The sequence below is a fragment of the Cebus imitator genome, unplaced genomic scaffold (genome assembly GCF_001604975.1).
Source record: "Cebus imitator isolate Cc_AM_T3 unplaced genomic scaffold, Cebus_imitator-1.0 Scaffold307, whole genome shotgun sequence".
NCBI lineage: Eukaryota > Metazoa > Chordata > Mammalia > Primates > Cebidae > Cebus > Cebus imitator.
Genome location: NW_016107622.1, coordinates 1518368 through 1544373, shown reverse-complemented (window position 1 = coordinate 1544373; position 26006 = coordinate 1518368). Strand labels below are relative to the sequence as shown.

The 26006-nt window shown below is 36.1% G+C and overlaps 1 protein-coding gene and 1 pseudogene across 4 annotated transcripts in view; both read right to left on the bottom strand.

Moving 5' to 3' along the window:
* Positions 1-26006, bottom strand: part of GRM1 (glutamate metabotropic receptor 1) — a 424047-nt gene that overhangs the window by 266159 nt on the left and 131882 nt on the right. For all 4 annotated transcript variants that reach the window (XM_017503249.2, XM_017503247.2, XM_017503248.2 and 1 more), the window contains exon 3: positions 13893-14142. In XM_017503249.2, coding sequence (XP_017358738.1) covers positions 13893-14142 — 250 coding nt within the window. The remainder of the gene's footprint in view (positions 1-13892; positions 14143-26006) is intronic.
* Positions 1056-13424, bottom strand: LOC119467595 (annotated as a pseudogene).

The following is a 26006-nucleotide window of genomic DNA, read 5'->3' as shown; positions in this document are numbered from 1 at the left end:
GAGGAAGAAGTGTCACCATTCTTTTCAAACTCCAGCCCTATGTATTTAATTATGATCTTATCTCCTTGATCAACTTATCAGTTAGTGTTTCTCTACTCTTCCAAAGCCTATCTCTTTCCATGAAAAGTATACAGTGTTATACAATTTTCAATGTTTTAAATGCAAATAACATTAAATGTGACAAAAACAAATTCTAGGACTATAAAAATACTGTTTTAATTTCAAACCCATTAACCTACCCTCTAAGACTCATATGTTACCTTGTGGAAACACAGTGCCCTCACCACAACCCCACCTTGAGTATCACTGTGATAAAACCTTTCTTGGCTATCACTCACCTCATGTAGCTTTAAGATTCTTACTCTCTACCAAGTTATTCCCTCAATGTACCAGTCTCTTAAGGCTGCCGCATTCCTCTACCAAATATTTCCTAGATCCTGCTTTTTCCACAAACTAACCCCTGAACTCTCTTTGACCTTCCACTCAATAGCCAGCCAAAGATGTCTATGCCCAAATCTCTGGAACTAGTGAATACATTAGGCTACATGGTAAAGATAAATTAAGGTGATAGATAAAACAAAGGCTTCCATTCACCTGGTCTGAAATTAGGGAGAATGTCCTGAGTTATCCAGGTGTGCCTAATGTAAATACAAGGGCCATTAACAGCAGCAGAGGGAATCAGAAGAGAGAAGGCAATGTGAGGAAGACTCAGTCCAATGCTACTGGCCTGAAAAAATGGAGAAAGAAGGCTGTGATCCAAGGAATGTAGATTTCTATAATCCAAGGCATGTAGAAAAGACATGCCAATATCTTAATTTTAGCCCAGGAACACTCATTTCAAACTTGTGGCATCCCAAGTTTTTTTGTTTGTTTGTTTGTTTTTTCTGAGAAAAACAAACTTTAATAGTCACTGGAAGAACTAACAACTATTAGTCTCTTCTGTCACCATCAAGCTCCAGGAAGGACCATATTAACTCATACTAACAGGTTCTTATAGAAGACATTTGGATTTGCCACAGCTGGGAGGAAGGCATGGGAAAAGAGGAGGCAGGATTCTATACTCTATGATGGAATATAGAGGCTGCTGGCTGGGAAAAAAATAAGAACAAGAGAAATGAGGTCATCCTCCTTATGATGACAAGCAGAAGACCTCTGAAAAATCCCCCAGTCATTAGAACTTTCTTCTTCACAAATGACATCACCTCCTCAGCTTTGCTCTTGACCTCAGTAGGTATCTGATTGGTCTTATGGATCTTCAGCTGTTTTTGGCTTTCTCACATCCTCCTCCACTTGTTGCCAGTCATCTTTGATGTACCCAGTATGTCTTGCAAGCTTAAGGAGAAAAAAATTGACCCCCCCAGAGCTGCTGCAGCCAATTTTCCAACCTTTTGGAATATGAAACCCATGTACCATCCAGTGACACTTCCAATTAACAGTTGGGTTGCCACAGGATACTTTTTGACCAAAGGTCCAGGTTCCTGTCCAAACAGCTTATTCTCCCATGACTGATTTTGAGTAAATTCTGCAAGATCCAGTGACTCAAATTTTCCCTCAAAGTGTCCTTGACTGGACACAGCCATTTCAGTGAGTTCATCTCCCAGAGACACATGCAGAGGATCCACACCGTAGGATGCAGAGCAATGTGCAGTTGCCACACCAGGTGGCTTTTGGCACGTGAGGGCCCAGAACTTAATATCAAAATTTTGTATTTTTAACTCATTAACCTTTTGGTAATTTGTTATAGTAGAAAATAGAAAATGAATACACTCTTCTTCTGCAACCTTCATCACTGTACCCTATTACACAGCAGAGTACTCTTGAGCTAGACATTTTTTTGAAGATCTTTGCTTGTAGTGACTAGGTGAGTGGCTTTGGATAAGTCATCAAACCTCTTTGAGCCGTGGTTTTCTCATATATAAAATGCTCCTAGTACATAGCATAAATTCAAAAAAAAATTTCCAAGTTATTTCACACTGCAAAACATAGACTTCAGTAAAATAGTCTACCCAAGATAAAAAGTATATATAAACAACAAAATCAAGCCCCAGAGAATAGAATTAGTATCCAAAATTGTTACAATATATTACCAAAAATTTCCAGTTTATAACAAAAAGCATGAGATATTTAAAAAAAAAAATAGTGTGACTCACATACATGGAAAAAAAAGCAGGCAACAAAAACTGCCTGTGAGATGGACCAGATGTCAGCTATAATAAAGTCTTAAATGTATCTATTATAAATATATTCAAAGAACTAAGGAAACTATGCTTAAAGAAGTGAAAAATGATATAATGACAGTGTCTAATCAAATAGGGACTATCAATTAAAAGGCAGAAGTTATTTAAAAACAAGAACCAAAATTAATTCTGGAGTTGAAAAGATAAAATGAACAGTCCACTAGAAGGGCTCAACTGTAGGTTTGAACTGGCAGAAGAAATACTAAGTGAATCAAAACGATTATAAAACCCAAAGAAAAGAGATAAAATAGAACAATAACAAAAATGAATGGAGCCTCAGAGAAATGTGAGATATCTTTAAGTGAGTGTATCAACTTACATATAAACAGAGTACCAGAAAAAGTGGAAGAACATAAAGGAGAAGTAAAAATATTTAAATAAATAATGGTTGAAAACTATCCGAATTTGCTGAAAAACTTTTATCTACATATGCAAGAATGAACTCCAAGTAAGATAAACACAAAAAGATTAAGGCTCAGCATAGTAAAAATGGTTACATTTGGAATAAAGAGAAAAATATTGAAAACCCACTGATTACATAAAAAGAAAACCCCAATAAGATACAGAAGTAATCCCTTATGAGAAACAATAGAGGCCAGAAGACAGTTAAATGACATATTCAACATACTAGAGAAGGGGGAAAAAAAAGCTATTAGCCAAGAATATTATATCCAGCAAGACTATATTTCAAAATTAAAGGTGAAATAAAGATATTTTCAGATAAACATTAGAGAAAGGCAAATCAAAACCACATGCAGTATCACTTTATGCCCACTAAAATAGCTATATTACGAAGCACAATAACAAGCCTTGGTTAGTATGTGGAAACATTATACATTGCTAATAGGAATGTGAAATGGTGTCCTCCTGCCTTCAACAACTAAAACACCAAATAAAATATATAAACCAACTGTTATCTGTATAAATGTATAAACCACTGTATAAATGTCAACATAGGATTATCATTCTGCAGAAAACTAAAATTGAAGAGATGAACCAAACTGCCCATATTCCTGTCTGGTGGTAGTCTCTAGGCTGCAGAGCAGGGAGGAGGAAATTCAGCAAAGAATAAGAAAACAGGGATCAGAGTTTGGGAAGGTTGAAGCAGGTAGACTTACAGGGTCAGAGTACTGTAAAGGAGAAAAGTGCATTGAAAAATAAGTCTATGGAGGGATTCCCTCCAGTTTTCAGCCAAGTTCTGGTGTGCATATATCTGAGAAGAAAATATCTAAGGCTGGAGAAAGACTCACTGGAAAACATAGAACAAACAAATCCTGGAACTTATACAATATTGAGAATAGCTCATACCCCATAAACTGCAGTAGAAAGCCTGCCTGGCAAGACACAGCAGGACATTAAAACAACTACTCTAAATATGTTCTTGTATATCCCAGAAGAATGACCACATTAAGAAAAGAAACAAAGTAAACAAAATACCCAAGTATAACTTCTAGGGATGAAAAAAATAGTATCTGAAATTTTAAAAGTACATGATGAGATTAACAGATTAGATGTTGCAAAAGAAAAGATCAATGTACTCAGTCATAGCAATAGAAACTGTTGAAAATGAAAAAGAGAAAAAAGTGGAAAATAAATAAATAGGTAAATTCTCTGTATAAAATTATCAAACACATATAAATGGAATCTCAGCTAGAACGAATATAACAGCAAAGACAGAAATAATACTTGAAGAAATAATGGCCATTTTTCTAACTTTGATCACACTTATCAAAAACTTTCAATAAGCCCCAATTCCCACAAATATTTAAAAAACTGCATCTCCATTTGACCCAGCAATCCCATTACTGGGTATATATCCAAAGGATTATAAGTCGTTCTACTATAAGGACACGTGCACACGAATGTTCATTGCAGCACTGTTTACAATAGCAAAGACCTGGAACCAACCCAAATGCCCATTGGTGATAGACTGGACAGGGAAAATGTGGCATATATACACCATGGAATATTATGCAGCCATCAAAAATGATGAGTTTGTATCCTTTGTAGGGACATGGATGAACCTGGAAACCATCATTCTCAGCAAACTGACACAAGAGCAGAAGATCAAACACCGCATGTTCTCACTCATAGGCGGGTGTTCAACAATGAGAACACATGGACACAGGGAGGGGAGCACTACACACTGGGGTCAGTTGGGGGGAAATAGGGGAGGGACGGTGGGTGGTGGGGAGCTGGGGAGAGATAGCAAGGAGAGAGATGCCAGATGTAGGTGATGGGAAGGAAGGCAGCAAATCACACTGCCACGTGTGTACCTATGCAACAATCTTTCATGTTCTTCACATGTACCCCAAAACCTAAAATGCAATAAAATAAATGGGAAAAAAAACTGCATCAAGTCTTTTCATAATAAAATGACTCAATACTAGTGATAAGGAAACATGCTTAAGAGCATTCAGAAATAATACATATTAGAGAAACAAAGGTAAGAAGAAATACAGCAGATTTCTCGCCAGAAATTGTGCAAGTCAAATTATAACTAAGTAATAGCTCTAGAGAATTGAGAGCAAAAGTCAACTATCAATGTAGAATTCTATATCAGGAATTTTTTTTTAAACTAAGACAAAATTAAAACATTTGCAGGCAAAAAATGTAGAAGAAAATCTGTCTCAGTACATCAGTGATATTAAAGGATATTCTTTAAGCAGAAAGAAAATAATCCAGAAGAAAATATGGATCAATACAGAGGAATAAAGAAGGTCATAAATAGTTATTATATTGGTAAATATAGAAGCTAATTGTTCTCATTTTTTATTTCTTGCAAGATAATTCACCATTTAAGTAAAAATAACAATGTATTTTGAGTTTAATAATAGATATAGAATTAAAATATATAACAATAGTATCAAAGGTCAGGAGGGAGAAATAGAAATATACCACTGTAAACTTCTTATATGTGATGTATAATATTCTTGGGAGGCAGACAATACCAACATAAAGAAGTATATTTGAAACCCTAGATTGACTATTCATAATTGTTATAGCTAGTAAGTCAAAACTAGAGATAAAATGGAATGCTAAAAATTTAATTAATCTAAAATAAGAATACCCAAACACATATATTACATTGTTTTCAACGAAATAACAAGTTAATTTAATGAAGAAATAATATTTCCTTCAGTGAAAGGTTCTCAAATGACTGGATATTCTTATAAAAAAGAACATTCACCCCATGTCACAACATACACAAAAATTAAGTCCAAATGAGCCATATATCTAATAGGAGGGCAAAAGTTATAAAACTTTTAGAAAAATGTTTGTGACCTTGGAGGTGGTAAAATATTTTTGATAGACCACAAAGATCATAAACCATAAAAGAAGAAACCGATAACTGCACTGTTAAAATTCAAAACATTTCATCTTCCAAAGACATTCAACAGAATTAAAATGTCAGATACATATTGAGAGGAAATGTTTATTATACACATATATGGCAAATCACTGTGTCCAGAAGTTATAAATAACTTTTACAACTCCATAATGAGAAGATAAACAACCTGAAATCCAAGTGGACATGGATGTGTAAGATATTTCACCAAAAAAGATATTAAAATGTCAGATAAGTACATTAAAGTATTCAACATCATTAGTCATTAGGAAAATGCAAATTAAAACCACAAAGAGATGCCACGATACACCCACTGGAATAGCTAAAAGTAAAAAGACTGACAATACTATTTTGGTGAAATGTGGAGGAATTAGAACTCTCATACATTGCTGGTGGAACTGCAAAATTGTACAGCCACTTTGGAAAATAGTCAATTTCTTATACAGTAACATAGAAGGTTAAACATATACTTATGACCCATAATCTCACCTATAGATAGTTCCTAAAGAGAATTGAAAATACATGTCCACACAAAGACTTGTACAAGAATGTTCACAGCAGTATTATTCAAAATAATTACAAATTAGAAACAATCCAAATGTCTATCAATTGGTTAATGGATAAGCAAGTTGAGATATATCTATGTCATGGAATACTGCTCAACAATAAAGAGGAAATTAGTAATATGCCCAACAGCATGAAGGAATCTCAAAAGTATTTTGCCAATCAGACACAAGAGACTACATTCTGTATGATTCCTTCTATATGAAATTCTAGAAAAAGCCAGCATAATTCCAGTGGTTGCCTGTTTCCAGGGGTTGCAAGGAGAGACTACAAAAGGGGACTAAGGGGCACGAAGAAACATTGTGCAAGTGTCCCATATCATAATTTCCTTGTTCCTTATGGCAAAGCATGATAGTTTTGGTGCTTATGTCACTGTATAGAGTTATCAAAATTCATCAAATAAACATGTAAGATTGGTGAATTTCAATAAAGCTGGTTTGAAGAGCACATATAAATTCCTAAGTCCCTTTCCCAGCATATTAAACTAGAAGGAAGGTGGAGCCCAAAGTTAAACTTTTTAAAACCTCCCCAGATTTATGATATAGACAGGTAAGTGGCTATGGAGGAGATCTAACTTCAGGAACAATTCAGTCATCAGTTCCCATTCTGGTAATTAGCAAGACATTGTAGTTCATTGGTAGGCCCCAGGCAACTCAGAGATGGCTAAGACTAACCTTGAATTATGTTTCAAGGTCAGTACTGCTCTGCATTTTGACTAGTCAGAAAACTGGAACATGACTATGTGTTCAGAGGGCAGGTCAACAAGCCAATTTGGGCAGCAAGAGAAGACACAAACACGGGAAATAAACAGAATTGCAAATAGATTTTTACTACTCCTACTACTATTTACTAATATCAAGTGTTCCTGTAGTTTAAGACAAAAATCTTAAAGGCAAGTAAATTTCAAGAAATGAAAAAACAGAGCTGAAATGGTAGAATCGCAGGCAATAGAATTAAACATTCATTTTGTCTTCCCTTTCAAATATGCCCTATAAGCAGTTCATTCATAGTAAATGCCATATTAGTGCAAAGCCCTGATCTAGGCATCATCAGATAGTAGTTCTGAAAGCTAACTCATCAGAGGTCAAAAAAAAGAAGATCCAAAGTCCTGACCAAGAAATTGTATTGATGGTCTAAGGTGAGATCAAGGAATCTATTTTTAAGTGTATTTGCTGATTCTGATTTGCACCCAGGTAAGAACTGTCACAGGTGCTACAAGAACATATTAAGAATAATTTCACATTATCTCTGATCAGCATCAGAGACAAAATGAGCTGAATCATAATAACATCCTTTTCCATTCATTCAAATTGAGTAGTGCCATACAGATGCAGACAGCACCAGAAACCCTTTTCCTTGGTATTTTAATACCCTGAAGGCAGGTAAAGGCCATGAAAGTGCAATCTTTCATGTTTTAGATGTCCAGTGTCTGAAACATGACACTATTGGTGTTAGAATAAAGGAAAGGTTCATAATTACCAACTTTAATGTAAATCAGCCACCTCAGTTATTATGGAAATCCTGAGCAATTCTGTGTGAGAGATCTATACTCACAATACCTGTTGATATCTCACAAATAATGTTTATTCTTCAGTATGTTCCAAACAAAATTCCTTCTCCTACCTTAGCACACATTTCTCAGTCTTTTTCTAAAAGTGTAATTTTCCACAAAGCTCTCATTAATCTGCCTGTAGAGCAGGAGTGTTTTAAGAAAGGTATAGCTTGTCTGCAGGTTTGTAATCATTTCCTGCCCTTGGGAGCTGAGAAAAGGCCAAGTCATACAGCTGTAAGTCATGACTATTAAGCATCAGAATATGCTTATCGGCCTTGCTGGGCTTCTGATTATAATCCATTTTTGGAGATGTCACACTTCCATGGAAGTCCACATTCTCTTTAAAATAAAACCTTTGCAATTTTTCCTAAAGGTTGCAAACTTTAGATTTTTTCCCACTTTTTTCATGATGGAAAGATGAAACCTAAAATAAATATTTATTTTCAAAACACATATGAAACATAACACCATGGTATATAATCTTATATTTCAAGGCTATAGAGGTCATTTTTCCAAATATGTGTTCTGAAAGAAAAAGACCCCAAAAGGTACAGAGTAAAAACCAAGTATTCCATTTGCTTTAAAATGAAACCACTGTCTTCTTTCCCAATAAAGCAATTGCTCCATTTCAACCACTTTTTAAATGTGTGTTTAACATGTTTGTTGTGTTTCAACTAAAAAAGCATGGGATTAACATTTTCTTGGATCAAGTTTTTGCTAAAGGGCAGGGGGTGGTATTTCTCTACAGTGACAAGTGATGGAAAGTTGGCCTAATGAGTAAGATCACAGAGCTGGGAGAAACAATAGATAAAACAGCAAGGAACAAGCACTTGAAATGTAAGAACTGTTAAAAAAAAAAAAAAAGATATAGTCATAATCCAATAAAAAGGGATGGCAAATATATAAATAAATATGGTACACCTAGTATGTCTAATCAGAGACTCCTAACAAGACACCATGTGAACTTATAGCAAAGGCTTCCGCAGATGAGGAAACCAGGGTGGAGGTTCTGGATAATGCCAACACTAGGAAAAGGACTAAGGCCAGGAGGCTCTCACTCACCCTGAAAGAATAGTGTGTCTTTAGGGGAGGTAAGGTAATCACAAGAGGCCTACTACTGAGACCCAGTGATGATTCAGCAGGCAAGCAGGCATTTTGTGATTAGGCAAATACAATAACCCAAGTGGGTTTTTGTTCCAGTTTTACAGACGAATTGTGGAGATACAGGCTGACTGAAGATCATCAACCCTTACCAAACCAGGTAAAATTTATTGATTCTAGACTATCAAAGGGAAACCAGGGGTCACACAATATGGCTCGCTGCTCTCTCTATGACCTCCCAAGCTTTTTGACGTAGTTATTTAAAAGTTATGATGCCAATACACTATGCCAGGCATGAAGGAAAATAAACAACTGTATAAAACCTGGTTTCTACAGCTGAGGAGGTTATAATTCAATATCTGCATATGTATATGATAATATTGTACATTAGTAAGTTTGAATATTGACTCTACCACTTATTAAGCTTAGGAATTTGGAGTAATTATTGAACTTTTCTGATTTTTAAGTCAAGCTTTCAGGGTTGTTGTTGGAACTGAAGACAACATATATTAATAGCCTAGTACCTATAAACCCTCAATAAATGGTAGCTATTGTTTTGTGCTCATATGCATAAATTATTCTGTTTTACTTTCTTCAGATAAAGAAAACAATTTAATAGTTAGAACAGATCTATCAGTTAACTATTAGTATTTTAATAATTATACCTTAGGATTTTAGAGAAATACCACCTATTCCAAGTTGGCTTCTATATAAATATGTTCTATAGATAAAGCTTGGTGTGCAAAGAGAATAATATTGTAGAATCTCATGTTAAGATAAATAAATGAGCTGGAAAAAAGGTTAAATGAATTATCCTTTAATGAATTATCATAGAAAATATTTAAAACTAGGAGAGAAATAAAAGAATGCAAAGAAATAAAGACTAACTCAAAACATAAAATAATTTTCTCCTGGGAGATACGTCAGCTGACTTTCCTAAAGAAGGTGACTCTAAACAATGAAATAAATCTCTGAAAGAGAGAGAAAATTAAAAGAAAACTAAGATTAATGCCAATATCTCTTAAACAAAACAATCTACATGAATTGAACCTTAGAAAGACTGGAGAAAAAAAAAACAATCACAGTAAAACTAGAACTCTTACCTCACATTTTGTTTTGTTTTTCCATCACCCCACACACTTACTAATTAGTAGCACAGATTCTCAAGTTGTAATGCCTAAGTTCAAATCCGAGCTCTGGCACTGCAGCACATTTTGACAAGATATATCAAGAGTAGAATAATATTAGTACCTATCTTATCGCATTGTTGTGACAATTTAAAGAGTTATGCACAAAGTTCTTAGAACATTGCCTGTATATAGTAAGTCCTAAACAGATATTATCAGATGCAGGTGCATCATCAGCATCACAATCATTACTACAATTATTATTATAAATATAGTGAGCATAATTCTGAGAAGCATCTTAAAGCTATTTCATAGAGCCTAGAAGAAATGATTCTTTTGCACCATGATTAACTTGATTGTGATTAGTTAATTTGCTTGGTGAGAATACTGTGCCAATTTGTTCAGAGTCAAAGGTTTGATTCTCCCCTGGGTCTGCTGACTATATTACATATCCACAGATTTATCCTAATATTGACCAACTTATTCTATAAATTCTGGTTTTAACAAAGTGACTAGTGAGAAAATTGAGCAGTCTAAATTCATAAATAATATTAGACAAACAAATCTGTAAATACATCCCTATTGATCTCAGATTAGTCATATTGTCTTAATATATTATAAATTCTAGTACTAGAAAAAGGTGTAAAGATAACCTGGAGCCAAACATTTTATTTTTATTTTAAAAAATAGGCTCCAAGACAAAAAGCTACTAAGTAAAGAAGATAACATAATTGCTTCATGGCATAGCTAGAACTCTTAGCCCATGTTTGTTTTGTTTTGTTTTTTCATTACCCCACATTTATTAAATATATAATATTTTTATTCTCTATGAGAACTTTTTTTAAAAGTCTATTTTTCTATCAGTATAGTTTATTCCATTCTAAGCAACTCATTCTAAGTGATCAAATATGGAGCTTTGAAGGCCTTTGTAATGACTTTGTTATGAAAGAAACAGGGGTCATTTTAAGGCATTAGGCATGTAAGGTAACAAATGACATTACTTGACTTAATTTTTTAGAAGATCATTTTGCCTTCTACGTTAACCTAGATGGCCAAGAGGTCCAATTATGATGTTATCACAACAAGCCAAGTGAAAGATGGTGGTGGCTTGGACCAGGATGGTAGCAGAGGAAGTGGTGACAAGCTGTCCACGTCTGAATATGTGTTTATGGTAGCGCCAAGAAGAGTTCCAGACGTATTGCAGTGAAGTGTGAGAGAAAACAAGAGACATGGAGATCAGGGTGTAAGCCTTCATTTAAAAAGTTCTAATTTTTTTAACCAAGTCTCTCCTGCTGCTATCTCTACCATGATTTATGATCTTCACCTGTATGAAAAGAAGTTCATGACCACCTACACAATGTCCTCTTGTGACTCTGGCAGTAGCCAGAATCATACCATGTGTTATGAAAGAAACAAAACAATGGCTTCTGATTTCAAAAAATGTTCAACATTTGGTAGATAAAATCCCTTAGAAAGGGAAGGAGACATATTTGACAGCATTACTAATATAGCTAGAAGTTGCTGCTTGATGTTAAACTGGTGCCATGCTGGACATGTCTACTGAAATGAGGGAACCAAGTCCACCACATGTGCATTGACATGAGTCAATGAGTCAAACAGCATTTAGGATAGAATCCATCCCCCATAAAGAGAGGGATTCAGCCACCTCAAGGGAAGGCTAATTCTAAGGATGGGATAGTCTCACTACTTGGCTCTGTCCCCAGTTCAGCTCCTTATGAACTCGTATCTGGATGTCAGGGAAGGGAGAGAAAATTATGAACAAAAATATTTAAAAGGCTGCTTTCATCAAACTTCTCTAAAAAATGGAGCCAACACCATCTTGACAGACACTTGTGGAAAGTAGCCCAGAAAAGCAGAAACATTTTTCCTCACTTGGCAAAGAGCATGGTATAGCTTTGGCATCTCAAAGATTCCATGCATCAGTGAGCGTAACTATTAGCACAGGAAGCAGTGCCCTCAGAAGCTCAAGTGTTCATTGCAACAATAACTCCCTAGGATATGTCAGTGGAACCCAGCAGAGGTGGGGCAGATAAGAGGAATAAAAGAGGTAGAGATCACATGTAGCTGACGTCTTCATAGACAAGCACGTAAAGAAACACATGCGAGACTCTCAGAAATACTTGTATGAGCTCAACTGCATTATTAGGAGGTTAAAAAAAAAAGAGCTAAAAAGACTTAGGTTGCCATTATCATTCTGCCCAGTTCATAATGGTGACAGAATATATTTTTCACACTACAATTACACATTGCAGAATTTTGTGTAATTATGTTTCATAATTAGGTAGTCTATATACCCTGAAGCTCACAGGTTTGCCACATCTGTTCAATATCTCTAAAATCCAGGTAGATAGGCTTTTTAAGGATACTATAAAATGAATAAATTTTGCAAAACAGACTATTGTTATTTTGTAAATTATAAACATGAGAATTTTTAAAAAACAAGCAAACTTCATGAAACCAGTCATTTTACAGAAGCAATGGAAAGGGCTGAATATCTATCCACCATCTGTCCCAGTGCATATATTAAGAATATTACTCCACATAACACTTCAACAATATTGCTTGCCTTCTTTCCACTCCTAAAAGAAATAACATTTCTTATTTAAATACTTTTTAGAAGACCTGCTTTTTTAATGAACATTTTATTGGCTTCCAAAAACTGCACCACGTTGAAGAAGCCAAGTTGACTCTGTGTGCCAGTGTGCCAATTTTGCCCACATTAAACAATTATCTTAATCATGAATTACAATTTGACCTTGGCTCCACACCTTCTCATGCTTGGAGAGTATCTCTTTGTTTCTTTCTTTCTTTATATTTCTATCCTACTTACTTTTCAAAAGTCCATGAAGTATCTTATACCTCTAATTCCAGGTGATGGAAAAGTTCGTCTTACTACTATTGCAATCATTATTATAAACACAAAGACAGAAGGGAAAGGTCCAGTGAGCATGTCCACACCAGTATACCCAGCTTCCAAGAGCAGAATATCAGTGGTTGAGGCTCTTCGATAGATGTAATATGATTGTAAGGTATCCGGAAGAAGTGATGGGAAGAGACAAAGAGATTTCGAAGATGAATGTGATAGGGTTGACAATCAGTAAAGATCAGATACACTCAGTAGGTTCCTGGGGAACAAGTTCTTTATGCAATATTAGAAGCTGGTAAATTAAACAAGATACCTGTTAGGTCAAAAGCCCTATGAAAAATCCAGTGATGCTGACCATCTATTGCCAAACAAGTAGACATGATTTAGAAAGAGAACAGAAATTTTGAGACCCACCACCAGCAATTCTAGAAATCTCATCAAAATTAGCCGTCTCATAAATGTGAAAAGAGGTTATATTATCAAATTTCACAGTTCCATTGCTTTTTTTCACTTCTCTTTAGCCAACTCTGTAAATTTCCAACCTTACTACATATTTTTCTTTTTCACTGCTGTTCTCCATCCACTGATATCTCAATAAGATGCTCATGTTTAGGAGGTAGGAAAACATAGGCATTGGCTTGGATGTGGAGAAAGAAGTGAAACAAATAATTCTCCAAATCAAGACATATTCTGCCAAACAGCTTTCCATCATTTTTTATGAAAAAGTCTCAAAATTCTTGTTATCTACTGCTCTGCTCTTGTTTTTCTTTCTTTCTTTTAAATAGTCAAAGTCTTACTCTGTTGCCCAGGCTAGAATGCAGTGGCACCAATTATGACTCACTATAACCTCAATCTCCTGGGGGCTTAACCAGTCCTCCTTCCTCGGCCTTGCTCTGCTCTTTTCTATCAGGAAGATGCCAATATCCACATTATCAGTGAGATCCAGAACTAATGTTGAGCTCAGCACTGCACATCTCTCCCACTTGGGGTTAGGAAGTCCAGCTTTGTAAAAGCAAGCTTATGTATTCCAAAGTGTGAAGGTGTGTGTGTGTGAGAGAGTGAGAGAGAGACTTACCTTCCAATGAGTGAGAACTCGCCCACAACGCCAAGACGCCGCATGGCACTCAGGAGTCCTCGCACGGTCATGCCTTCGCAGAAGCAGACTACCACTCTGGCCTTGGGAAGCCTCTCTCGGAGTTTGCGTAAGAGTCGGTCAAAGCTCTTCTCCCCAGCATTGCTGTAGATTTTGTCCGAATGGGCGATGCAGAGGCCTTCCTGGGCAGCCAGCTCTTTGAAAGCGTCCATTCCGCTCTCCCCATAATTCCCTGTCCAGAAATAATCAGCAGATATTCAAGACAACTGTGGCAACAACACCACTTACCAAATGGAATAACAACTTGTTAGTCACAGAAATCAAGAGAACGGACTTTCCACAAATTTGTAAATATGACTGAGACTGAAGGAATATCTGGATGGATGAAAGAGTAATCGAATGTAACCAGACAATCAACTCTGTGGAAGTGAGAGACTATCTGAGCTAGGGAACCCATAATGAGACAAGTTTTGTGAAATGAAGGATTGCTGCCCTATTTTACAACCATTATTAATAGTTCTTGTCCCAGATTTTAACTACATGGGAGAAATCAGTGCATTGGACTAGGGAGGTGAAAGGGACACAAAGAGAAGGCCTGTTCATATGAGGACTTGCTTCTGCTGACCGCCAGGTTAAGAGGCAGCCACTCTTAGTAACATAAAGCCCTGCAACATTTCCATGAAGAATGAGCAAACAAAGTAAATGAAACACCTGGCCAGGTCAGAGATCAGCAGACCAGGAAATGCTACAGAGCTTCATCAAAATCTACCACCCTCTGACCAAGTGATGGGGTTATGAGAGGTTTGTGCCTTATATTTTGATTTTTGTTGTATATAATTCTTATAATAAAATACACTTAAAAACTGAAAATTCATAGAAATCAATGAGATAAATATCATACTTTACAAATTCCCTGTCTCTATATTCCACTGATGACTTTAACCCCCATTCTATAAGCCTCTGTGTCCCTATTCCTCTCCCCAAGTTTGGGGACTTTTAGATGCACGTGGATAATACATCTGATACCACGTCCTCATGGTTTCTCAAACTCTCCCCTTCCATTGAAGTTTCCTGCAACCCACACACCTCCAGGGCCACACTTTTGACCTTGTTATCACAGATGTTTCTAATACCTCTGAATGTGGATGCCAAACATCTATCTCTGTTTCCTCATTTTATCATACAAGCTCACATATTCTACTACCCCTGCTGCAGCACTTCTTCAGCCTCATCAAAACTTAAATCCATTAACCTTCCTATTTTGTTCCTCCATCCTCCCTCTCCTTTCCTTCTTAGCCCAGCTTAGATTTCATAGTCTACTTCTTAATTGCTTCTTGCAAATTCCTTAACTTGCTTGTGTTTTCCTGCCGTTAATGCTAGTTAAACCCAACCAGCTGCCTAATCCATGTCTACACCTGAGCACCTAAATATGGCCAAGAAAGACTCAGAACCTTGCTGAATGGTTTTCTTTAAAATTCGTGAGCACACATGCCAAAAGGATATTCAAAAGCACAAGGAAATTATACTACATCACCCTGTAAGAAAATTTATTTCATTAATTATTAAATATAAATATTAAGAAATTATTTCATTAATTATTTAATATAAATATTTCATTAGTTATTTCATCCTTACTCTTCCATCTTCAAATTTCCAAACTACCAAAACCATACTTACTCCCTATTTCAACTCCGTTGTCATTTCATATTTTAATAAGAACAGATGATCAAAACTGTTTGAATAGAGTCAATCAAAAACTAGTTCAGCCTCTCACTACAACATTTATAAACATTTCTTCACAGGCATTTATATTATCTATCATCCTTTCTGTTGTAAATTTGAAGTGTGTCTACTGCAGGCTAGAGCCAACCCCTGCTCGTGGATACTAGATCCCATCACTTTTTGTCTGTTCAAGGAGTTTCTCCTACAGTTGTTCCATCTCTTGGATAATCGATTTCTCCCTCCTATCAATGTTAATCAAAAAGAAAAATATCCCTGGCCTCATTTTCCCTCTTGAGTTACTGATTCATTGCTCCTGTTTACAGCAACAATAGTTGCCTAGGTCAATGTATTTACTTCTTCCATTCTCTCCTTTTTGGCATTTTTTTTCTCTTTTTCTTAGTTGAGATCTAACTGATATACAAAAACTGCACACATTTAATGTATATATCTTGATGAATTTGGACATAGACATACCCATCACCTCAGAATCTTCTCTTGTCAAAATCTTCTCTTGTCAAGGTGAGTAACAATCTCCCTGTTTCCGTGTCTTGTGATATGTTGTCTCATCTTCATCAAGCACCCAGTTACATTCAACAGTTGGTCATACCCTCTGGAAACATTTTATTCTCTTTGTTTCTGCGATACAACCTTCTCCTGTTTTCCTCACTTCACTGGTCACTCCTGAGTAGTTTCTTGGATTTTCCTTCTCTGCTCCAATTGTCATGCCAGGACTCAATCCTAGGAAATTTTGCCTTTTTCATCTATATTCTCACCCTACGTACTCCCACTCTGTCACATGCATTCATATATTATTTGAATACCACTGTTGAATCCCAAATATAGATATTTAGACTGAACTGCCCCTTGGATCAACAGACTGGTTTACTTAATTGCCTACCTGAGGGTATCCATTTATAGACACTTTAAATTTAACATATCTGAAATAGAATTATTTCCTTCTCTACCTTGCAAATTTACTTCTTTTAATACATGATGCCATTACCCACCAAATTGTGCAATAAAGAAAATTTTTAACTATTTTTATTTCCATCTTTTTCTCACATTCCAGAACCATTCCTGTAACCCTATCTCTAACCGTAATCTTTTCTCTTTCCGTTATTTCAGCCTCTGCCACTCTAAACTGTGTCTTAGGTCAGGTTATTTAAAAACAGAGCCTGATATGAAGATTCTTGTTCGAGTAATTTATTGAGGAACAGAAACCAAAGAGAAGCAGGGAAGAACAGTAGGAGAGTGCTAAGCAGAAACATCATTTAAGCTAAAGAACAATGAGAACACATGGACACAGGGAGGGGAGCACTACACACTGGGGTCAGTTGGGGGGAATAGGGGAGGGTTGGTGGGGGGTGGGGAGCTGGGGAGAGATAGCAAGGGGAGAGATGCCAGATGTAGGTGATGGGGAGGAAGGCAGCAAATCACACTGCCACGTGTGTACCTATGAAACAATCTTGCATGTTCTTCACATGTACCCCAAAACCTAAAATGCAATAAAATAAATGGGGAAAAAAAAGAATAGCTTCAGGCTGACAACACAATAAAATCCTAGAGCACATTATACTAGGGAGTTAACCCCACCTCCAGGCAAGGGATCCCCTTGTCAGTCAGTTATTGGCTAAGGTTCACGAGAGGGAAGACAAGGTACAGCCTCCCAGGAAACAGGCAGCTGGGATTGATAGAAGCCTACTTTCTTTCTTTTTTGAGGCTGAGTCTCACTCTGTTGCCTAGCCTGTTGTGCAGTAGCACAATCTCAACTCACTGCAACCTCCACCTCCTGGGTTCAAGCAATTCTCCTGTCTCAGCCTCCAGAGCAGCTGGGATTACATGCATATGCCACCATGCCTGGCTAACTTTTGTATTTTTAGTAGAGACAGTTTCACCATATTGGTCAGGCTGGTTTCGGACTCCTGACCTCAGGTGATCCACCCACCTTGGCCTCTCAAAGGGCTGGGATTACAGCCATGAGCCACCATGTCCAGCCAACAGAAGCCTACTTTCATGGTAGCTAGGAGACTGGGACACCCAGCAGGTAAAGGGAATCTGGGTGGGCCAAGTATAGTATCCTATACACCAAGTAAATATTAGCTCTTACCTAGAAAAGTGCTCTAGGCTCCTGATTTGTCTCCCTGCATCCATTCTTGTTCTCAGTGATTGATTTCACACCTAGCAACCAGAGTAATCTGTTAAGGGGTAAATCAGATTTTGTCACTCCTTTACAGAAAGCTCCACTTGCATTCCAACATGCTTGGAATAAAACAGAAACTCCTTCCCCTGGACTACCAGGCTGTTCAGGGGCTTCTCCATAGAGCTGGAAAAGGTGTGGGAGGAGAAAGTGGAAAGAGATGAGGTTGGAGAAATTGGAAGGCTCACCCCATGAGCCTTTCCTCCTTTTCTGTTAGGGAAATGCCCCAAACTCATGCATGCTATTTCCATCACCTGAAAAGATGCTCTGCTACTGGGTGATCTTATCAGTCATATCATGAAAAAAACATCACCTCCTTTGAAAAGCCTTTCCTGATCAGTTAGCTGAAAGCAACCTCTAAGTAAATCCTGATCATTCCCCATGCTTTTATCTCAAAATAGCCATGGGTCACTTTATCACAGGGATATGTTCTGAGAAATGTGTTGTTAGGCGATTTTGTCATTGTACGAACATTATAGTGTACTTCCACAAACATAGATGGCATAACCTACTATACACCTGTAGTATATCGAATAGCCTATTGCTCCTAGGCTACAAACCCGGACAGCATGTTACTGTACTGAATACTTTAGGCAACTGTAACACAATGGTAAGTATTTGTGTATCTAAACATAGAAAAGGTACAGCAGAATACCATAGTATAATCTTACGGGACCACAATTACATATGCGTGGCCCATTGTTTCCCAACATGTCATTGTGTGGTGCATGACTGCACATATTACTGATTTTTTTGTTTATTTTTCTTTTTTCCCTAGAATGTAAGATTCATAAGAAAATATTCTGTGGCTTTTTCAGTGATGTACTCATGATAGTTCTAGATACTTAAATGCATAGCAAAGATGCATTTGTTGTATCAGCCCAATAGAAAAATGGGCAAAAGTTATAAACAAAAGCAACTTAAACAAAATAAGTAAAAGTGGGTAACAGGCATATGAAACAAATCACTGAACCTTATTTGTTATCCATAGAGTACCTTTAAAGTGTAATATTATTTTTTCACCTATTAGAATACTAGAAGTTCAAAGATTAATGATCTTCAGTGTTGGCAAGGTAAAGTATATACACTGTTGATGAAAGCAGTTTAAACTTTTGGGGCACAATTTGGCAGTAGTTTTCAAAAATTTTTAGGATAAATATCATGTAAATGCAGCCATTATTTAAGAAAATAATTGTAAAAATATGACAGCATTCAGAAAGGACTTGGGACTTAAATGTCAACATCGGTAAAAGTTTCAAGAGCATTGTAATTAAATCTAATAAGACATTCCTATATTTTTTAAAAGAAGCTTTCTTATTTCTTATAAGATTAAATGATCAAATTAATGCATATTTCACTTAATTCAACTACCTTCAGTGACATAATGCAGTCCAGTGAAGCCCAAAAGAAGCATTAATACATCACAAAATCCTCAGCTCCAAAGACTGTGGAAACATGTCACGACTCAAAAGAGAGACACTGACTGATTATAAGAGAGAAAACCACACACAGCTGGCCAGCGAATGCCTTATTCATCTGCAGAAGAGGGCACGAGGAGGAAGTCAGATGCCACTTTCTCACAATAAATGTAGGTTCAGGAATCTGCAAGACATCACTAACAGACTCTGTCAGCAAAAGTCACTGTCGGCCTGTCAGAAGATTATGTTAAAAGGAGAATGAGTTTACTGCAGGATGCCCACCCTTGGACTTCAATTAAAAAAATTTTGCTCCTTTTTGAAAACACATGCAGGTTAAACAAACAAGAATGCTCTTTGTATTACAATAAGAAAATCCTTGAGTTTTAAATCTAGTAAAGACCTTAGATATAGAAAAACAGATCAGCTTACAGACAAGGAAACTGAGGCACAAAGAGGTGAAATAGCTCACCAATGGGCATGAAGCTTATTGGTATGAGAACTGGAACAGTTCTGTCCTGACTTTTAGGTTACTTCTTATTTGTGTTAGTAGCAAAAACCAATTAAACATGTATGTTTTTATAATCTAAAATATCTGGATGAGTTAATTGGTTTCATGAAATGCTGATTCCAATTTCTGTATTTATATCTTCTTGTTTGAACAGTAATTCTTTTTTTTCCTTCAACTTTTAAGTTCAGGGGTGCATGTGCAGGATATGCAGGCTCCTTACATAGGTAAATGTGTTCCATGGAGTCTGCTGCATAGATCAACCCATCACCTTGGTGTTAAGCCCAGCATCCATTATCTATTCTCCCAAATGCTCTCCCTCCCCCAACCACTTCCCATGGCAGGTCCCAGTGTGTGTTGTTCCCCATCATGTGTCCATGTGTACTCATCTAAATCGCAATTCTTAACTACAAATATTGAGAGAGAGCTGAGTATTATGCATTAGACTATGTTTAAACTCTCCTTTTCTCACACGATAACTAAAAGGATCCAAATTTACATATAAATTTCTGTGAGTATAGTGCTAAGGTAGAAAGCACCTGTACTTTTATCAATCTTTATACTTTAAAAATTGTATTTGTACAAATTATCTTATTTGATTCTCAAAACAACCCTGTTATACTCATCGTACTGATGCCAGTGCCTTGCCTATTGTCATCAAGGCCTATTTTGTGTGCTCTTTGTATATAACACTGTTATCAATATGGTATCAATATGATAACAGTGTATGATATTGATAACATATTGATAACAGTGTTCAATGCAAAGGGCATACAAAATGAAAAGGAAACACCTCCCATTGAGCTTAACATTCTATTACTTTCATTTACTAAAAAGAGAACTAATGACATGATAAGGACAATACAAGTGTCTAATAGAGGTCCTGTGGGTTAGGAATAAGGAAAACTGTCTAAAAAAAGCGACACTTGTTCTGGGTCTTAAAATATAAACAGATTTTCCATAAATAGAAAGAAACTAGGGGACATGTGCTCTTTGGCTATCTATCAGGTCATGAGCAAGCAATGTCAGGCTGAAGATAATAAACTCAGCCACAAGCCCATCCTCTGCCTTCCCCCAACCCCCTTCTGCCACTCAGGACTCTTCCTGCCTTTTCTGGTTTGAATAATTTATCTAGATAATTCTCTGTATCTAGTATCCGTAGCCCTGAAAGAAAGTTGTGAATATATAAGAAAGTGTCCTATAATAAAACACTTAAGAAATAAAAAGGCTGTGTAATTGTAAACACTCAGGGCTGGTAGAGAGCTGCATATTTTCTTTCGATTGGCAAACATTTTATTGAACTCTAACCTGAAAAATTCCCTGTGCTTTGCCCTTTAAGATTTGCCAAGAAATGTTAGATATTGACGCTCGCTTCCATTTGATGAAAATTTACTATGTGTCTGGCACTGGGATAAACACCTAAACATTTCATTTATTCATCATAACAAATCCATATAGAAGTTATAGCCCCTCTTTTACAAGTGAGGATGTGGAAACTCAAAGAAATTAAGTAACTTGCCCAAAGGGACACGGCGGTGGATCTAGGATTTTAACTCGGAAGTTCTTGCTCCTCATCACCATTTTACACTGCTTCCTTTGTGGACTTAAAATATAGGTGTAGAGGCATGACATAAGCACGCAAAACACAGCAGCAGTACTGGGCCATATGTGCTACATGAGAAATAAAAAAATACCATCATCCTAGATTTTAGGATAAGAGAGTAGAGATAATCAGAGAACACCTCTTCAGAAAAGTAAGGATGAAAATGGGCCTTGGTGACTATAAGCAAGGCATTGGCATTCAGGGTGAATGGGTGTAAATGTGAATCCATAGAGGTATTTTTAAAGGCAGTGAGTAGAGAGGTCCCACTGGAGCAGAAGGTTCATGATTTACAGAATGACACTCTGTATAAAGATCTCTAGTGAGGCCTCTGGCATACCCCTATAAGACTGCAACATGGTAATGTGCTGTATGTTGCTGCACTGTAGCAGATTTTATAACAGACTTTATCACTATTAAATGCTACTAAAACCCAGAGAGTATGAGAGAAAGGGAAGAGCAGTGTCCGACAAAGTCCGTAACATACAAAATTTAATATGTTGAAAATTTTTAGTTTTTATCTTAGTTATGTGACAACAAGATTTACAGAGGATAGGTTATATCAAGATATGCTCTAAAACTAAGCTTATAAACAGAACTAATGGGATAGGTATGAAGGAGGACACATGGAGCTTACAAAGAAATCCTATTACTTGAATAATGATAAAAGTATTTTAAAATAATAGAAGTGGGCATTATTGTTTATACCAGGGTAAAGTTAAGATAGGCACTGAAAAGGGGGTAAAAATGGGAACTAACTCAGGAGAGAGAAAATAATGGCTACAACTCTTGAGTTTTCTAAACTATGTATGATTCTGAAAAGTCAGACAATAATTATCCAATCAGAAAAATGGAACTTATTCATAAAAATTGATTTATAGTGACATGGTGGCAAGTTTCATTGAGCCATCAAATAGATGGTATTGCATTTTATAATCACTTGTATGAACTGCCATCATGGCAAAAAAGTAGGCACTGAAAACTAGGTTTTATATATTTTTTTCAACTCCTAAAATATTGAGGATATATTTAAGAAACAAACTGAGCTCCATTTGGTGGCTCGAGTAACATTTCAGCCATCATGTAGCTCTTAGTTCAAATCCTGTTATTGCATTTTCAAATACTTTCTTGGTCAAACAACTGTCTTCAACATTGCTCATTGCTGCATATTCACACATCAGTTATACCCAGAGAAACATTCATAGAGAAAATATGTAGATATTTGCACACTTTCATTAAAAAACGAATGTTTTCACTTCAGAACATTCACTATCTTTTACTCTAGACACCCTTAATTCCTGCCTTATTTCATGTAGTTTCTCTTAGTCTCCTGTGATGATGAATCCATTCCTGATCAGGTCCCTTGGCTCACAGATTGCTCTCTGTCAACTGACTACTTTGCCTCCTGGGACATCTTGGACAATCAAGAGAACGTCTGTTTTTAAAAATATTTATGGGAAAGTCTTTATTTCTCCTTCATATTTGAAGTATAATTTCACTGGGAGGAATGAATAAGTGTGTGTGTGTGTGTGCATGTGTATGTATACACACACAGAAAGGAATATTATTTAGCCATTAAAAAGTAAAACCTGTCATTTGCAACAACATGGATTGAACTGGAACACATTAACTTAACTGAAATAAGCCAGGCATACAAAAGCTGGGCATATTCTCACTCATTTGTGGGAGCTAAAAGTTCGATCTCATGAAGATAGAGTAGGAGGGTGACAAGAGGCTGGGAGTGGTAATGGGGAGAGAAGATAAAGAGGGATTGGTTAATGAGTCCAAAAATAGTTAGATAAAAGAAATAATATCTACTTTAGTAGCACCATAGGGTGACTATAGTTAACAAAAATTATTGTACATTTCAAATAACTAGAAGAGTAAAATTGGAATCTTCCTAACAAAGAAAGGATCGATGGCTGAGGTAATGAATATTCCAAGTACCCAGATTTGAACATTGTACATTGTATGCCTGTGTCAAAATATCATATGTATCCCATAAATATGGGCAACTATTATGTATCCAAAAAATAAAAATAAAAATTTTAAAAAATACGTAATAAAAGATAAAACAAAAATGAAAATTTCGGAAAATAAAATTGATTTCATAGTACCATCTAAAAACTATCGCAATATTCTACATCTATAACTGTCAGGAAATTCTACTTTTTGACCTACATTTCTTATGAAAATATCTAAATTTGTTTCCTCTTGATTCTTAGTGGAGACAGGTATCAGCTGGTTTAAATTCTTTTTTGGGGAGAGGAGAAGTGGTCTTTCTGGATGTCATAATTCAGATTTCTCTTCTCCCAGCAGAGAAACAACCTCTATTACTTTTACTTTTCCTGGCAACCTTTTGATTTATTCAGTTCTGTTCTGCCACTTAATACCTAGAAAATGTTATGGGTTTCCTGCCTCCATCTAAACATCTGCTGAGTCCTCTAACACAGTCAGCATGATAGGTCTGGTCAGTCAGAGGTGAGTGAATCATCATCTGCCCCAGTGTCTCCAGGTGGTAGCATGGAAAGAAATTTATATGCAAGGTCAGTGAAGGAACTGCCTCACACAGGGCAGTCATGTAGAACAAGAGAATCTCTCTTACTAGCAATTTCCCAGCTTGGGTAGGCACAAGTATAGCACCCAAGTAGAAGAAGGAAATTTACTACAAATCGGGTGTTTTCTTTAGGTAATAGGATAGAGCCCAAGTAATCGTTGTCCCCTTCTTCATTGTGTTCTCAGCATCGTGTTCCCAGCATCGTGTTCCCATTGCGCCTTGCAGCTAAATGACTGCGGGGATGAGACTTGGAGGCAGATCAACCTGGTTCAAATCCCTGCATCATCAATAAAGAGTTGGATAACTTTAAAGTATTTTCTTTTATAAGTTTTGGTCCTTTTGTGTAAAATGGAGGTTATAATGCACATCTGAAAAATTCATCATGGTTAGTAAATTATATGTGGTAATTACTTAAATTTCCCAGAACAAAGAAAAGTGCAGGGAATATTCTCCATGTCTTTGTACAGCTGTAGAATCTAAAAGTGGACATAAGACTTTAGCATTGACCCAAAAGCTTCAATTTTATGCCCATGTTCCTATTTATAAAACCCAAGCTCGTGGTTGTTTCTTTACTGCAGTGCTTCACCGTCCACTCATGGTCACCTCGTGTCCAGGTTGTCCCTATATTTTTTCTGCCAAACTTGCACAAAGCAAGTCCTTCTCTTTTCATTTTGGAGCTTTTAGTATTCAGGTTTAAAAAATGCATGAAAGTTACATTTATCTATGTCCAGTCTCTGTCATCAAGTCTTCTTTAAGTTACAAACACTCATGCCCTCATTGTACCCACTTTAGAGCTTCATACAATGACCCACTTCATTGATTCTCTAACTTCAGGCAGCTATTTATGAAATGGAGAAAGAAGTTAAGAGAAGACCAGATCTAAGTGGTATAAAAATCCAAAAGGAGATCATCATTTTTGGAAAAAAACAGCATTTCCCACTGAGGTTTCCACATGCAAGAAACAAGTTCACAGAAGCAATTCTATCTGACATGTTATCCATACCTATGTGGTATTGGTATATAATCAAAACCAGGAAGGTTGTATATACAAATTTTTCTGGAGTTCAGAAAAAGTACTTCCAAATTACATACACACACACATGCACAGACACAAAAATCTATATATACTTGTTAATGATAATACCCAGTGTTGGCAAGAGTTCATGTTAAAGGTGTAATATATTTTCCTCATCTTTTTGATTAAAAAAATGGTAATGTTAATATCAGTGCTATGAAGTATGTTAAGTTATGTTCATATCTTTTGACTCAGAAAATAATTTTTTTGTCCACCAAGCTTTAGTCACAAAGATCATCACAGAACATATTGGAAATCAAAAACAGAAAACAATTTGTGTCCAACCACAGGAGGTTGGTAAGTATTTATAAAAATAATGCATGAAGCATTTTCAAGGATGAATAAAATTGTATTAAGTGTCAGGGGAAATATTTATGTCATATTTTCCAGTGCCAAAATGGTTTAAAATAGAATGCAATTTTTAAAAATTGGATTTATATCAAATAAAAATAAAAATATATCATGTTTAAACATGGAGAAAGTTTAAAGAACACACATAAAAATGTTAACAATAATTTTATTTAGATGATGGAATCATATGTAATTGTGTTTTTATATTTTTAATATTTTTGGTTTCTAAGTTATCTACAATAATCAGGTATTGATTGGTTAATATAAGTAATTTCAAAATAAAAATACATAGTGATGAAAACTGAATGCTCTGTCAAGCACAGCTATTATAGGGTATTTGGGAAATTTTTCCAGAAGGGAATTTAACCTCTCATAATGCCTACATAACAATTTTTTTCCCTAAAGGAAATAAGAAATACTAATGTAGTGACTGCCCTTAAGTAAAGTTGGCCATAGGCTATGTGCCACTTTCTGGGATATTTAAGTACTTAGATTAAAAGTATGTAGTAATAGATACTTGATAGAAATCCTGAAATCTGATGTGAGTGTCCCTAATTTACTAAAGAAGCAATTTGTCTTCTTTTTTATTTTTCTTTTTTTTCTTTTTTTAAGTTAAAGGCTCAATGAGACTGAGTTTGGGAGATGTAGATTTAATGATCTACCGAGCCTCT